Source organism: Pelobates fuscus, chromosome 2, assembly GCF_036172605.1.
Source record: "Pelobates fuscus isolate aPelFus1 chromosome 2, aPelFus1.pri, whole genome shotgun sequence".
Classification (NCBI taxonomy): domain Eukaryota; kingdom Metazoa; phylum Chordata; class Amphibia; order Anura; family Pelobatidae; genus Pelobates; species Pelobates fuscus.
In genome coordinates, this window is record NC_086318.1 from 448,511,512 (window position 1) to 448,525,958 (window position 14,447).

Below are 14,447 nucleotides of genomic sequence, written 5' to 3' on the forward strand. Positions count from 1 at the left end.
CAGGATGAGACCGTAAGGTGGACACTGCATGATGAGACAGTAAGGTGGACACTGCATGATGAGACAGTAAGGTGGACACTGCAGGATGAGACAGTAAGGTGGACACTGCAGGATGAGACAGTAAGGTGGACACTGCAGGATGAGACAGTAAGGTGGACACTGCAGGATGAGACCGTAAGGTGGAACTTCAGGATGAGACAGTAAGGTGGACACTGCATGATGAGACAGTAAGGTGGACACTGCATGATGAGACAGTAAGGTGGACACTGCAGGATGAGACAGTAAGGTGGACACTGCATTATGATTAGATAATGAGACAGTACGGTGGACACTGCATGATGAGACCGTAAGGTGGACACTGCATGATGAGACCGTAAGGTGGACACTGCATGATGAGACAGTAAGGTGGACACTGCATGATGAGACCGTAAGGTGGACACTGCATGATGAGACCGTAAGGTGGACACTGCATGATGAGACCGTAAGGTGGACACTGCATGATGAGACAGTAAGGTGGACACTGCAGGATGAGACCGTAAGGTGGACACTGCAGGATGAGACAGTAAGGTGGACACTGCATGATGAGACCGTAAGGTGGACACTGCATGATGAGACCGTAAGGTGGACACTGCAGGATGAGACAGTAAGGTGGACACTGCAGGATGAGACAGTAAGGTGGACACTGCAGGATGAGACCGTAAGGTGGACACTGCAGGATGAGACCGTAAGGTGGACACTGCAGGATGAGACAGTAAGGTGGACACTGCAGGATGAGACAGTAAGGTGGACACTGCAGGATGAGACCGTAAGGTGGACACTGCAGGATGAGACAGTAAGGTGGACACTGCAGGATGAGACAGTAAGGTGGACACTGCAGGATGAGACAGTAAGGTGGACACTGCAGGATGAGACAGTAAGGTGGACACTGCATGATGAGACAGTAAGGTGGACACTGCAGGATGAGACAGTAAGGTGGACACTGCATGATGAGACAGTAAGGTGGACACTGCAGGATGAGACCGTAAGGTGGACACTGCAGGATGAGACCGTAAGGTGGACACTGCAGGATAAGACAGTAAGGTGGACACTGCATGATGAGACAGTAAGGTGGACACTGCAGGATGAGACAGTAAGGTGGACACTGCAGGATGAGACCGTAAGGTGGACACTGCAGGATGAGACAGTAAGGTGGACACTGCAGGATGAGACAGTAAGGTGGACACTGCAGGATGAGACAGTAAGGTGGACACTGCAGGATGAGACAGTAAGGTGGACACTGCAGGATGAGACCGTAAGGTGGACACTGCAGGATGAGACCGTAAGGTGGACACTGCAGGATGAGACAGTAAGGTGGACACTGCAGGATGAGACAGTAAGGTGGACACTGCAGGATGAGACAGTAAGGTGGACACTGCAGGATGAGACCGTAAGGTGGACACTGCATGATGAGACCGTAAGGTGGACACTGCATGATGAGACCGTAAGGTGGACACTGCATGATGAGACCGTAAGGTGGACACTGCAGGATGAGACCGTAAGGTGGACACTGCAGGATGAGACAGTAAGGTGGACACTGCAGGATGAGACAGTAAGGTGGACACTGCAGGATGAGACCGTAAGGTGGACACTGCAGGATGAGACAGTAAGGTGGACACTGCAGGATGAGACAGTAAGGTGGACACTGCAGGATGAGACAGTAAGGTTGACACTGCAGGATGAGACCGTAAGGTGGACACTGCATGATGAGACAGTAAGGTGGACACTGCATGATGAGACAGTAAGGTGGACACTGCATGATGAGACAGTAAGGTGGACACTGCATGATGAGACCGTAAGGTGGACACTGCATGATGAGACAGTAAGGTGGACACTGCAGGATGAGACAGTAAGGTGGACACTGCAGGATGAGACAGTAAGGTGGACACTGCAGGATGAGACCGTAAGGTGGACACTGCATGATGAGACAGTAAGGTGGACACTGCATGATGAGACAGTAAGGTGGACACTGCATGATGAGACAGTAAGGTGGACACTGCAGGATGAGACAGTAAGGTGGACACTGCAGGATGAGACAGTAAGGTGGACACTGCAGGATGAGACAGTAAGGTGGACACTGCAGGATGAGACCGTAAGGTGGACACTGCAGGATGAGACAGTAAGGTGGACACTGCATGATGAGACAGTAAGGTGGACACTGCATGATGAGACAGTAAGGTGGACACTGCAGGATGAGACAGTAAGGTGGACACTGCATTATGATTAGATAATGAGACAGTACGGTGGACACTGCATGATGAGACCGTAAGGTGGACACTGCATGATGAGACCGTAAGGTGGACACTGCATGATGAGACAGTAAGGTGGACACTGCATGATGAGACCGTAAGGTGGACACTGCAGGATGAGACCGTAAGGTGGACACTGCAGGATGAGACCGTAAGGTGGACACTGCAGGATGAGACAGTAAGGTGGACACTGCAGGATGAGACAGTAAGGTGGACACTGCAGGATGAGACAGTAAGGTGGACACTGCAGGATGAGACCGTAAGGTGGACACTGCATGATGAGACCGTAAGGTGGACACTGCATGATGAGACAGTAAGGTGGACACTGCAGGATGAGACAGTAAGGTGGACACTGCAGGATGAGACCGTAAGGTGGACACTGCAGGATGAGACCATAAGGTGGACACTGCAGGATGAGACAGTAAGGTGGACACTGCAGGATGAGACAGTAAGGTGGACACTGCAGGATGAGACAGTAAGGTGGACACTGCATGATGAGACCGTAAGGTGGACACTGCAGGATGAGACCGTAAGGTGGACACTGCATGATGAGACCGTAAGGTGGACACTGCATGATGAGACCGTAAGGTGGACACTGCAGGATGAGACCGTAAGGTGGACACTGCAGGATGAGACAGTAAGGTGGACACTGCAGGATGAGACAGTAAGGTGGACACTGCAGGATGAGACAGTAAGGTGGACACTGCATGATGAGACAGTAAGGTGGACACTGCATGATGAGACAGTAAGGTGGACACTGCAGGATGAGACAGTAAGGTGGACACTGCAGGATGAGACAGTAAGGTGGACACTGCAGGATGAGACAGTAAGGTGGACACTGCAGGATGAGACCGTAAGGTGGACACTGCATGATGAGACAGTAAGGTGGACACTGCAGGATGAGACAGTAAGGTGGACACTGCAGGATGAGACAGTAAGGTGGACACTGCAGGATGAGACCGTAAGGTGGACACTGCAGGATGAGACAGTAAGGTGGACACTGCATGATGAGACAGTAAGGTGGACACTGCATGATGAGACAGTAAGGTGGACACTGCAGGATGAGACAGTAAGGTGGACACTGCATTATGATTAGATAATGAGACAGTACGGTGGACACTGCATGATGAGACCGTAAGGTGGACACTGCATGATGAGACCGTAAGGTGGACACTGCATGATGAGACAGTAAGGTGGACACTGCATGATGAGACCGTAAGGTGGACACTGCAGGATGAGACCGTAAGGTGGACACTGCATGATGAGACAGTAAGGTGGACACTGCAGGATGAGACCGTAAGGTGGACACTGCAGGATGAGACAGTAAGGTGGACACTGCATGATGAGCCTGTAAGGTGGACACTGCAGGATGAGACCGTAAGGTGGACACTGCAGGATGAGACAGTAAGGTGGACACTGCAGGATGAGACAGTAAGGTGGACACTGCAGGATGAGACCGTAAGGTGGACACTGCAGGATGAGACCGTAAGGTGGACACTGCAGGATGAGACAGTAAGGTGGACACTGCAGGATGAGACAGTAAGGTGGACACTGCAGGATGAGACCGTAAGGTGGACACTGCAGGATGAGACAGTAAGGTGGACACTGCAGGATGAGACCGTAAGGTGGACACTGCAGGATGAGACAGTAAGGTGGACACTGCAGGATGAGACAGTAAGGTGGACACTGCAGGATGAGACAGTAAGGTGGACACTGCAGGATGAGGCCGTAAGGTGGACACTGCAGGATGAGACAGTAAGGTGGACACTGCAGGATGAGACAGTAAGGTGGACACTGCAGGATGAGACAGTAAGGTGGACACTGCATGATGAGACAGTAAGGTGGACACTGCAGGATGAGACCGTAAGGTGGACACTGCAGGATGAGACCGTAAGGTGGACACTGCAGGATGAGACAGTAAGGTGGACACTGCATGATGAGACAGTAAGGTGGACACTGCAGGATGAGACAGTAAGGTGGACACTGCAGGATGAGACCGTAAGGTGGACACTGCAGGATGAGACAGTAAGGTGGACACTGCAGGATGAGACAGTAAGGTGGACACTGCAGGATGAGACAGTAAGGTGGACACTGCAGAATGAGACCGTAAGGTGGACACTGCAGGATGAGACCGTAAGGTGGACACTGCAGGATGAGACCGTAAGGTGGACACTGCAGGATGAGACAGTAAGGTGGACACTGCATGATGAGACCGTAAGGTGGACACTGCAGGATGAGACAGTAAGGTGGACACTGCAGGATGAGACAGTAAGGTGGACACTGCAGGATGAGACAGTAAGGTGGACACTGCAGGATGAGACAGTTAGGTGGACACTGCAGGATGAGACCGTAAGGTGGACACTGCAGGATGAGACCGTAAGGTGGACACTGCAGGATGAGACCGTAAGGTGGACACTGCAGGATGAGACAGTAAGGTGGACACTGCAGGATGAGACCGTAAGGTGGACACTGCAGGATGAGACCGTAAGGTGGACACTGCAGGATGAGACAGTAAGGTGGACACTGCAGGATGAGACAGTAAGGTGGACACTGCAGGATGAGACAGTAAGGTGGACACTGCAGGATGAGACCGTAAGGTGGACACTGCATGATGAGACCGTAAGGTGGACACTGCATGATGAGACCGTAAGGTGGACACTGCAGGATGAGACCGTAAGGTGGACACTGCAGGATGAGACAGTAAGGTGGACACTGCAGGATGAGACAGTAAGGTGGACACTGCAGGATGAGACAGTAAGGTGGACACTGTAGGATGAGACAGTAAGGTGGACACTGCATGATGAGACAGTAAGGTGGACACTGCATGATGAGACAGTAAGGTGGACACTGCAGGATGAGACAGTAAGGTGGACACTGCAGGATGAGACAGTAAGGTGGACACTGCAGGATGAGACAGTAAGGTGGACACTGCAGGATGAGACCGTAAGGTGGACACTGCATGATGAGACAGTAAGGTGGACACTGCATGATGAGACAGTAAGGTGGACACTGCAGGATGAGACAGTAAGGTGGACACTGCAGGATGAGACAGTAAGGTGGACACTGCAGGATGAGACCGTAAGGTGGACACTGCAGGATGAGACCGTAAGGTGGACACTGCATGATGAGACAGTAAGGTGGACACTGCATGATGAGACAGTAAGGTGGACACTGCATGATGAGACAGTAAGGTGGACACTGCAGGATGAGACAGTAAGGTGGACACTGCATTATGATTAGATAATGAGACAGTACGGTGGACACTGCATGATGAGACCGTAAGGTGGACACTGCATGATGAGACCGTAAGGTGGACACTGCATGATGAGACAGTAAGGTGGACACTGCATGATGAGACCGTAAGGTGGACACTGCAGGATGAGACCGTAAGGTGGACACTGCATGATGAGACCGTAAGGTGGACACTGCAGGATGAGACCGTAAGGTGGACACTGCAGGATGAGACAGTAAGGTGGACACTGCATGATGAGCCTGTAAGGTGGACACTGCAGGATGAGACCGTAAGGTGGACACTGCAGGATGAGACAGTAAGGTGGACACTGCAGGATGAGACAGTAAGGTGGACACTGCAGGATGAGACCGTAAGGTGGACACTGCAGGATGAGACCGTAAGGTGGACACTGCAGGATGAGACAGTAAGGTGGACACTGCAGGATGAGACAGTAAGGTGGACACTGCAGGATGAGACAGTAAGGTGGACACTGCATGATGAGACAGTAAGGTGGACACTGCAGGATGAGACCGTAAGGTGGACACTGCAGGATGAGACCGTAAGGTGGACACTGCAGGATGAGACAGTAAGGTGGACACTGCATGATGAGACAGTAAGGTGGACACTGCAGGATGAGACAGTAAGGTGGACACTGCAGGATGAGACCGTAAGGTGGACACTGCAGGATGAGACAGTAAGGTGGACACTGCAGGATGAGACAGTAAGGTGGACACTGCAGGATGAGACAGTAAGGTGGACACTGCAGGATGAGACAGTAAGGTGGACACTGCAGGATGAGACCGTAAGGTGGACAATGCAGGATGAGACCGTAAGGTGGACACTGCAGGATGAGACCGTAAGGTGGACACTGCAGGATGAGACCGTAAGGTGGACACTGCAGGATGAGACAGTAAGGTGGACACTGCATGATGAGACCGTAAGGTGGACACTGCAGGATGAGACAGTAAGGTGGACACTGCAGGATGAGACAGTAAGGTGGACACTGCAGGATGAGACAGTAAGGTGGACACTGCAGGATGAGACAGTTAGGTGGACACTGCAGGATGAGACAGTAAGGTGGACACTGCAGGATGAGACCGTAAGGATCATGCCATTGTACAGAACACTGGTGAGACCTCACTTGGAGTACTGTACACAGTACTGGAGACCCTATCTTCAGAAGGATATTGATACCTTAGAGAGAGTTCAAAGAAGGGCTACTAAACTGGTTCATGGATTGCAGGATAAAACTTACCAAGAAAGGTTAAAGGATCTTAACATGTATAGCATGGAGGAAAGACGAGACAGGGGGGATATGATAGAAACATTTAAATACATAAAGGGAATCAACACAGTAAAGGAGGAGACTATATTTAACCCCTTAATGACACAACTTCTGGAATAAAAGGGAATCATGACGGAATATATCCGTCGTCTGTCCTTAAGGGGTTAAAAGAAGAAAAACTACCACAACAAGAGGACATAGTCTTAAATTAGAGGGACAAAGGTTTAAAAATAATATCAGGAAGTATTACTTTACTGAGAGGGTAGTGGATGCATGGAATAGCCTTCCAGCTGAAGTGGTAGAGGTTAACACAGTAAAGGAGTTTAAGCATGCGTGGGATAGGCATAAGGCTATCCTAACTATAAGATAAGGCCAGGGACTAATGAAAGTATTTAGAAAACTGGGCAGACTAGATGGGCCGAATGGTTCTTATCTGCCGTCACATTCTATGTTTCTATGTTTCTATGTAAGGTGGACACTGCAGGATGAGACAGTAAGGTGGACACTGCAGGATGAGACAGTAAGGTGGACACTGCAGGATGAGACAGTAAGGTGGACACTGCAGGATGAGACAGTAAGGTGGACACTGCAGGATGAGACCGTAAGGTGGACACTGCAGGATGAGACAGTAAGGTGGACACTGCAGGATGAGACAGTAAGGTGGACACTGCAGGATGAGACCGTAAGGTGGACACTGCAGGATGAGACAGTAAGGTGGACACTGCAGGATGAGACCGTAAGGTGGACACTGCAGGATGAGACCGTAAGGTGGACACTGCAGGATGAGACCGTAAGGTGGACACTGCAGGATGAGACCGTAAGGTGGACACTGCAGGATGAGACCGTAAGGTGGACACTGCAGGATGAGACCGTAAGGTGGACACTGCAGGATGAGACAGTAAGGTGGACACTGCAGGATGAGACAGTAAGGTGGACACTGCAGGATGATTAGATAAGGAGACCCTAAGGCAGTGGCGGATCCAGGGGGGGGGGGCAACGGGGCAATTGCCCCCCCCCCCCCCCCCCCCGAGATTCTCCCCTTGCATTGTGCCTGCAGACCGGGAGGGAGATCAGTGATCAGAGATTAGAGATCCGCAGGCACATTACTGACAGCCGACCGGCAGGGGAGGGAGAGAGGACCCGGGAGCTGTTACCAGCAGCTCCTCCGGGTCCTCCTCTCGCGAGATTTGGAGCGTTGCCGCGGTTACCACGGCAACGCTCCAAATCTCGCGAGAGTGAACTCTAGCCCTGGAGCGCGGGCTAGAGTTCACTCCTACCACTGGGACCACCAGGGAATCCCCACTGGGACCACCAGGGAATCCCCACTGGGACCACCAGGGAAAGAAAGATGCCCCCCCTCCTCCCAGTAAAGGTAAGAAGGGAGGGGGGACATAAATTATATATTAATTTAAATTAAATGTAAAAAAAACACACACACACACACTAAACAAAAAAAGCCCCCCCCTATCCTTCTTCTACACACACATTGCCCCTGCCCCCCATACACACACACACACACACACACATTGCCCCTGCCCCCCATACACACACACACACACACACATTGCCCCTGCCCCCCATACACACACACACACACATTGCCCCTGCCCCCCATACACACACACACACACACACATTGCCCCTGCCCCCCATACACACACACACACATTGCCCCTGCCCCCCATACACACACACACACACACATTGCCCCTGCCCCCCATACACACACACACACACACACACATTGCCCCTGCCCCCCATACACACACACACACACACACATTGCCCTGCCCCCCATACACACACACACACATTGCCCCTGCCCCCCATACACACACACACACACACATTGCCCCTGCCCCCCATACACACACACACACACACACATTGCCCCTGCCCCCCATACACACACACACATTGCCCCTGCCCCCCATACACACACACACATTGCCCCTGCCCCCCATACACACACACACACACACACATTGCCCCTGCCCCCATACACACACACACATTGCCCCTGCCCCCATACACACACACACACATTGCCCCTGCCCCCCATACACACACACACATTGCCCCTGCCCCCCATACACACACACATTGCCCCTGCCCCCCATACACACACACATTGCCCCTGCCCCCCATACACACACACACACACACACACACACACATTGCCCCTGCCCCCCATACACACACACACATTGCCCCTGCCCCCCATACACACACACACACACATTGCCCCTGCCCCCCATACACACACACATTGCCCCTGCCCCCCATACACACACACATTGCCCCTGCCCCCATACACACACACACATTGCCCCTGCCCCCCATACACACACACACATTACCCCTGCCCCCCATACACACACACATTGCCCCTGCCCCCATACACACACACACACACACATTGCCCCTGCCCCCCATACACACACACACATTGCCCCTGCCCACCATAAACACATTGCCCCCACATACACACACTGCCCCACATACACACACTGCCCCCCATAAACACACTGCCCCCACACACATACATTGCCCCACACACACACTGCACCCCTGACATATACTGCCGCCCTCACGTACACACTGCAACCTTCACACACACACACTGCTAATACACTGTCCCCCTCACACACACACACACTGCACCCCTCACACATTGCACCACTCACACATACCACTGCTCCTCTGCCCTACTACAGCCCCATTTCCCAGAGGACCTCAGGTAAGTTGTCAAACAGTTCTTAAACAGTTTGACTACTTACTCTGGGAGGGGGTCTTGGCATTATTGGCACTATAACCACTACACTGAGCTGTAGTGGTTATTGTGTCTGGATTATTTATTTAAATAATCTACAAGTGCCCCTCCCGAGATCAGGCTCTGGATCCGCCACTGCCCTAAGGTGGACACTGCATGATGAGTAGATAAGGAGACAGTATGTCTGCATGATGAGTAGAAGAGAAATGCAGACACTGTAGAGTGAGTAGGCCCAAATAAAGTCATTTATAAATGCATAGAATCCATACTTTAACACTTCTCCAGAGCCTTCTTAAAAGATAAATGGAGACTCTTCACCAAATCCAAACGTGTGAATATGGTTTTAAATGAATGATAGAAGGTGGAGATCTCTTACCGGATGCTACAAACTGTTAATTGACAGCTGCTCATGTATTACAATATAAAGTCAGTTTACAATTACATAAATATTGAATACCAGATAATAAATACCAAATAATAAATGCCCACATTCGAAATAATTCACAAACAACAATCAATCAAAGGGTTAAAATCCTCTCGTTCTGTTCGCTGCTTAGTAGAAGATTTTTAATACACCATTGATCTTTTGATACAAGGCTGCCACCTAGTGGATTTATTTATATTGCAACCAAAGTTTTTTGCATTTTAAGATTCTTTGTATCAATTAATTTATTTATAGTTCTGATTGCATATTTTAGTTTTTTATCTCAACAGTTTGTAGCATCCGGTAAGAGATCTCCTAGTACGTGCAGGCTTTTCCACCTTCTATCATTCATTTATTTCTCTTAGCTTTTACTAGTAGAGATCTCCTGCCTGCTTGTTTTTATCCCTTCTCTATCCATTTTTTCCACTCCTCAGGGTCAGTGTATTCTGCCCACTACCTATATGGTTTTATCAAACCTAAAACACGTTCCAGTAAGAGTTCCTACTCATACACCTGCCCCAACTGGAAAGTCTGGGATTTGACATTGGATGTGGCTTTGGAACGTTTTCTACCCAGCACTCTACAGTGAAGAAACACTAGGTAAGTATTTTCTGTTTCTTTGTTGGCCCCGTTCATTCACAGTTTAACCCCTTAAGGACACATGACGGAAATATTCCGTCATGATTCCCTTTTATTCCAGAAGTTGTGTCCTTAAGGGTTTAAGTAACTCTATTCACATCATGATGATTCTCATACTGCTGTGGTAGCTATCAGAGGAGATCACTTGCTATGTATGATACAATCCGTAGTGAGCTGACATTTGGTAGTAACACTTGTCCTGCTCACTGCAGTCATACATGCTTTTCATTTATAGAGAGTAACATGCACACAGACCTGCTGGCCCTTAAAAGTATCCATACATCTTTATTTAACACACAAAAGGCATTTTTAAATATTTTTCTTATGACAGTTTAACGGTAATACATCTTTCAAAACAGCTAAAAAAAAAAAAAAAGGCAAGAACCTGCAAAAGGAGAATTCCTCCTTATCACATATGTTCATGTGATCACATTTTATTTATATATGTAAAAGATGGCAAACCTCCATACTGCTGCAGTCATTGGTCCACTAGGACATGTAACAAAGCTGCACTGAGGTTGGGCTATGTCCAGTGGGTAATCTGACAAGACAGTAGCTCCACTGGGACAGGTGAGAAGCCAATGAAGAGATCAGGGTAGCTCCACGGGGACAGGTGAGAAGCCAATGATGAGATCAGGGTAGCTCCACAGGGACAGGTGAGAAGCCAATGATGAGATCAGGGTAGCTCCACAGGGACAGGTGAGAAGCCAATGATAAGATCAGGGTAGCTCCACGGGGACAGGTGAGAAGCCAATGATGAGATCAGGGTAGCTCCACGGGGACAGGTGAGAAGCCAATGATGAGATCAGGGTAGCTCCACATGGACAGGTGAGAAGCCAATGATGAGATCAGGGTAGCTCCACGGGGACAGGTGAGAAGCCAATGATGAGATCAGGGTAGCTCCACGGGGACAGGTGAGAAGCCAATGATGAGAGCAGGGTAGCTCCACGGGGACAGGTCAGGGTAGCTCCACGAGGACAGATGAGAAGCCAATTATAAGATCAGAGTAGTTCCACTGGTAAAAAAAAGTGTCCACCAGAAAGTTCGTTTAAGCACATTGCATGTTAAACAGAAGCTCATTATGTCTTTCCTATTTCCGCCACAAGTCGTCGTGTAGCATATAACTGTAGTGTTCTATGTTTCGGCCACTAAATCGACTTCTTCAAAGTCTGTTAATCCATCTGTTCTATTTATATGCTTCTTATTTCATTGCCAGATGTACTGCAGCCATGTCTTTTACTAAACTAAAAGTCAGGTGAGACATCTCAACTTTTTTCCCAACATGGTAGAGTTTAGAAGGCAGTGGTTTTGCGGTTGTTCGATGAAGTTTCCTGGCATTCATGATAGTGTGTTTTGGGGGCAGATGGAGAATCCCTGCAACAGGCCACCATCCTGGCACCTCTATTTCTGTACCACAGGAGGACGGTCACAGTGATTAGGACGAGCATGCCAGTCATGCCACCAAAAACTGCCACAATGATGATCTGTACTTCACTTAGTCCATGTTCTTTTTGTGTAAATACCTCTTTTACAGATATTTGGATGTTCCCTCCACCAGGCTTCTCACTCATCCCTGTTCCCAGCTTGTTTGTGCCTACAGTCCTAACAGGCTGAGTTACTCTGGGAGAAGCCCATGTGGCTTCCAGGTCAACAGCTGATGTACTTTGGTCATAATCCCAAGTTGGTTTGGGCAAAGGGATCTCGCATGATTTCCCAAGAAACCCTTCTGGGCAGTAGCACTCATAGTTACCCACACGATCAAAACACCTCCCCCCATTATGACATGGCTTGCTGGCACAATCGTCAATATTGACTGTACAGAAACGACCTTGGAAACCCAGAGGACATTCACAGGAAAATCTGTTCACCCCATCATGACATGTGGCCCCATTGGCACAAGGACGCATCAGGCAATCATCAACGTCTACTTCACACAGTCTGCCGACATATCCAGCAAGGCAGCGGCACACAAATGTATCTGCATATCCACGCTCATCTTGGCATGTTCCACCATTTAAACATGGAAATCTGCAGGATGGAAGCATGAAAAAAATTCAGTTGAGTATAGTTCTGTCCAGGAACCCATAAACTGATCGAAGTCCCCCATGCAGTTTACACCCTGGTCTTCAAAATAGTTCAGCTCTTCAGCTATTTTGAACTATGATTTCTGAGACTTTTATCAACACATTAAATATTTCATGTTCTACCTATCTCTGCACATCCATGACCAGGAACATGATACTTTTGCCTTATCAGATACAAGCACTCGGTATTGAGACATGTGTCAATCTTTTCTGAATAATTGACAAAACTTTCACATTTTGCATTATCATTGCTTCATCGCTAACCCCAATTTTCATGTTAACGTTGTTGAGCAGTAATCATGCCACATTTTAAACATTAAGATTTAGAAGCCAAGTTTAAGTTGTATATATATGAATAGATGTAGGTTTCTAGATTCGAAATTTAGATTTAAGAGTATTAGGGCTGAGTTTGAATCTAATTTATTTAAGAATTTAAAATTACCTTCTACAGATTCTAAATTAATTCTTAAATTTCTTGAATTTTATTATTATTATTATTATTGGGATAAAGTTAACTCCAACACTAGGCCAAATGTTTGTTTTTCTCAACTTTTATCATATAACCATCAATAAAACTGAATTTCTGGAGGCAATTAAACATCTCATACTGTTAGCTTGCACACAGTGTTAACATATATTGTGCAGCTGTTAAGATTAAACCTGGGACGGTTTGAGTAGAATGACATTACAGACCATTAATGGACACAAGATGGAACTCACAGATCTAGGTTAAAGTTCAATCAAACAATTCCACTAGTCGACACTGGTTACGGTACAGACACACAATGGAGCCATTGCATCTAGATTAGATATGCCTATAATGGTTCTAAGATACAAGTTGGCTCGAAGGGATCTAAGTTACAGTAAAAAACATGATGCCACTCACAGATCTAGTTCACTAGTGAGACACAAGATGGTGCTAATGGTTATGGTATTGTGATTTTAGTTTTTTGGTGATTGTTCTCTCTTTTTTTTGCCCCTATAAATATATAACGAGGTAATGACTTGGCTGAGTCTTGTATCCTCTAAAATAGAGATATCTCAGAGATGGCAGTCTTAAAACTGGAGCATCATGGGAAATGTAGTTTAGAGATGTCTGGGGTGATAAGGTCAGTAATCACCGCAGTAGATGATGAAAATTAAAGTCTGCCATCTATTCTTATCCCAACCATTGCCCCATGAGCGGTCCCTGGGAACACTTACTCGGCTATTTCACATGGTCCCCTCTTGAGTTCACAGTTCTTGCCATGGAAGAGCTCTGGGCAGAGACAGGAGTAGTCACCATCTGCCTCAATTAAACACTCAGCCTCATTTTGGCATGGATGGGAGTGTTCACAGATATAAATATCTGAGGAAGCAAGAATGATATGTCAGGTTTAAACATTATCAGCCGTACAATGTGAATTACAAACGTATCTATCAAGGTTTTCATTATAGTGTCCAAAGTGAAATTCACAAGCTGCTAAAATTCTCTAAGTCGGACATGTTTTCAGTTTCACTTTTATAACCTAAAATTCACATTTTAGTGATTAACCTTATGAGTTTTTTTTTTATTTTGTAATGAGACTGAAAATGAAACAGGAGAGATAATATTCTGCATCTGAAGGTTGATACAGGAGTATGATAACTATTCTCTCCACCCGGTACTACACTGGTCCCTCACCAACATCCCCCCTGCCCTTAGTAGCTTCCTCATGCACACACTGAGCAGTCAGCACCCACACC

The 14,447-nt window shown here is 48.1% G+C and overlaps 2 protein-coding genes across 5 annotated transcripts in view; both read right to left on the minus strand.

Annotated features, from left to right (window-relative positions):
* The window catches only part of LRRC73 (leucine rich repeat containing 73), a 347,986-nt gene that overhangs the window by 62,960 nt on the left and 270,579 nt on the right, over positions 1-14,447 (minus strand). The window lies entirely within an intron of this gene.
* DLK2 (delta like non-canonical Notch ligand 2) overlaps positions 11,588-14,447 on the minus strand; it is a 75,907-nt gene continuing 73,047 nt past the window's right edge. For all 4 annotated transcript variants that reach the window (XM_063444175.1, XM_063444171.1, XM_063444174.1 and 1 more), the window contains 2 exons: positions 13,926-14,070; positions 11,588-12,666 (listed from right to left, as the gene is read on the minus strand). In XM_063444175.1, coding sequence (XP_063300245.1) covers positions 11,931-12,666; positions 13,926-14,070 — 881 coding nt within the window. In that variant the 3' untranslated portion in view covers positions 11,588-11,930. The remainder of the gene's footprint in view (positions 12,667-13,925; positions 14,071-14,447) is intronic.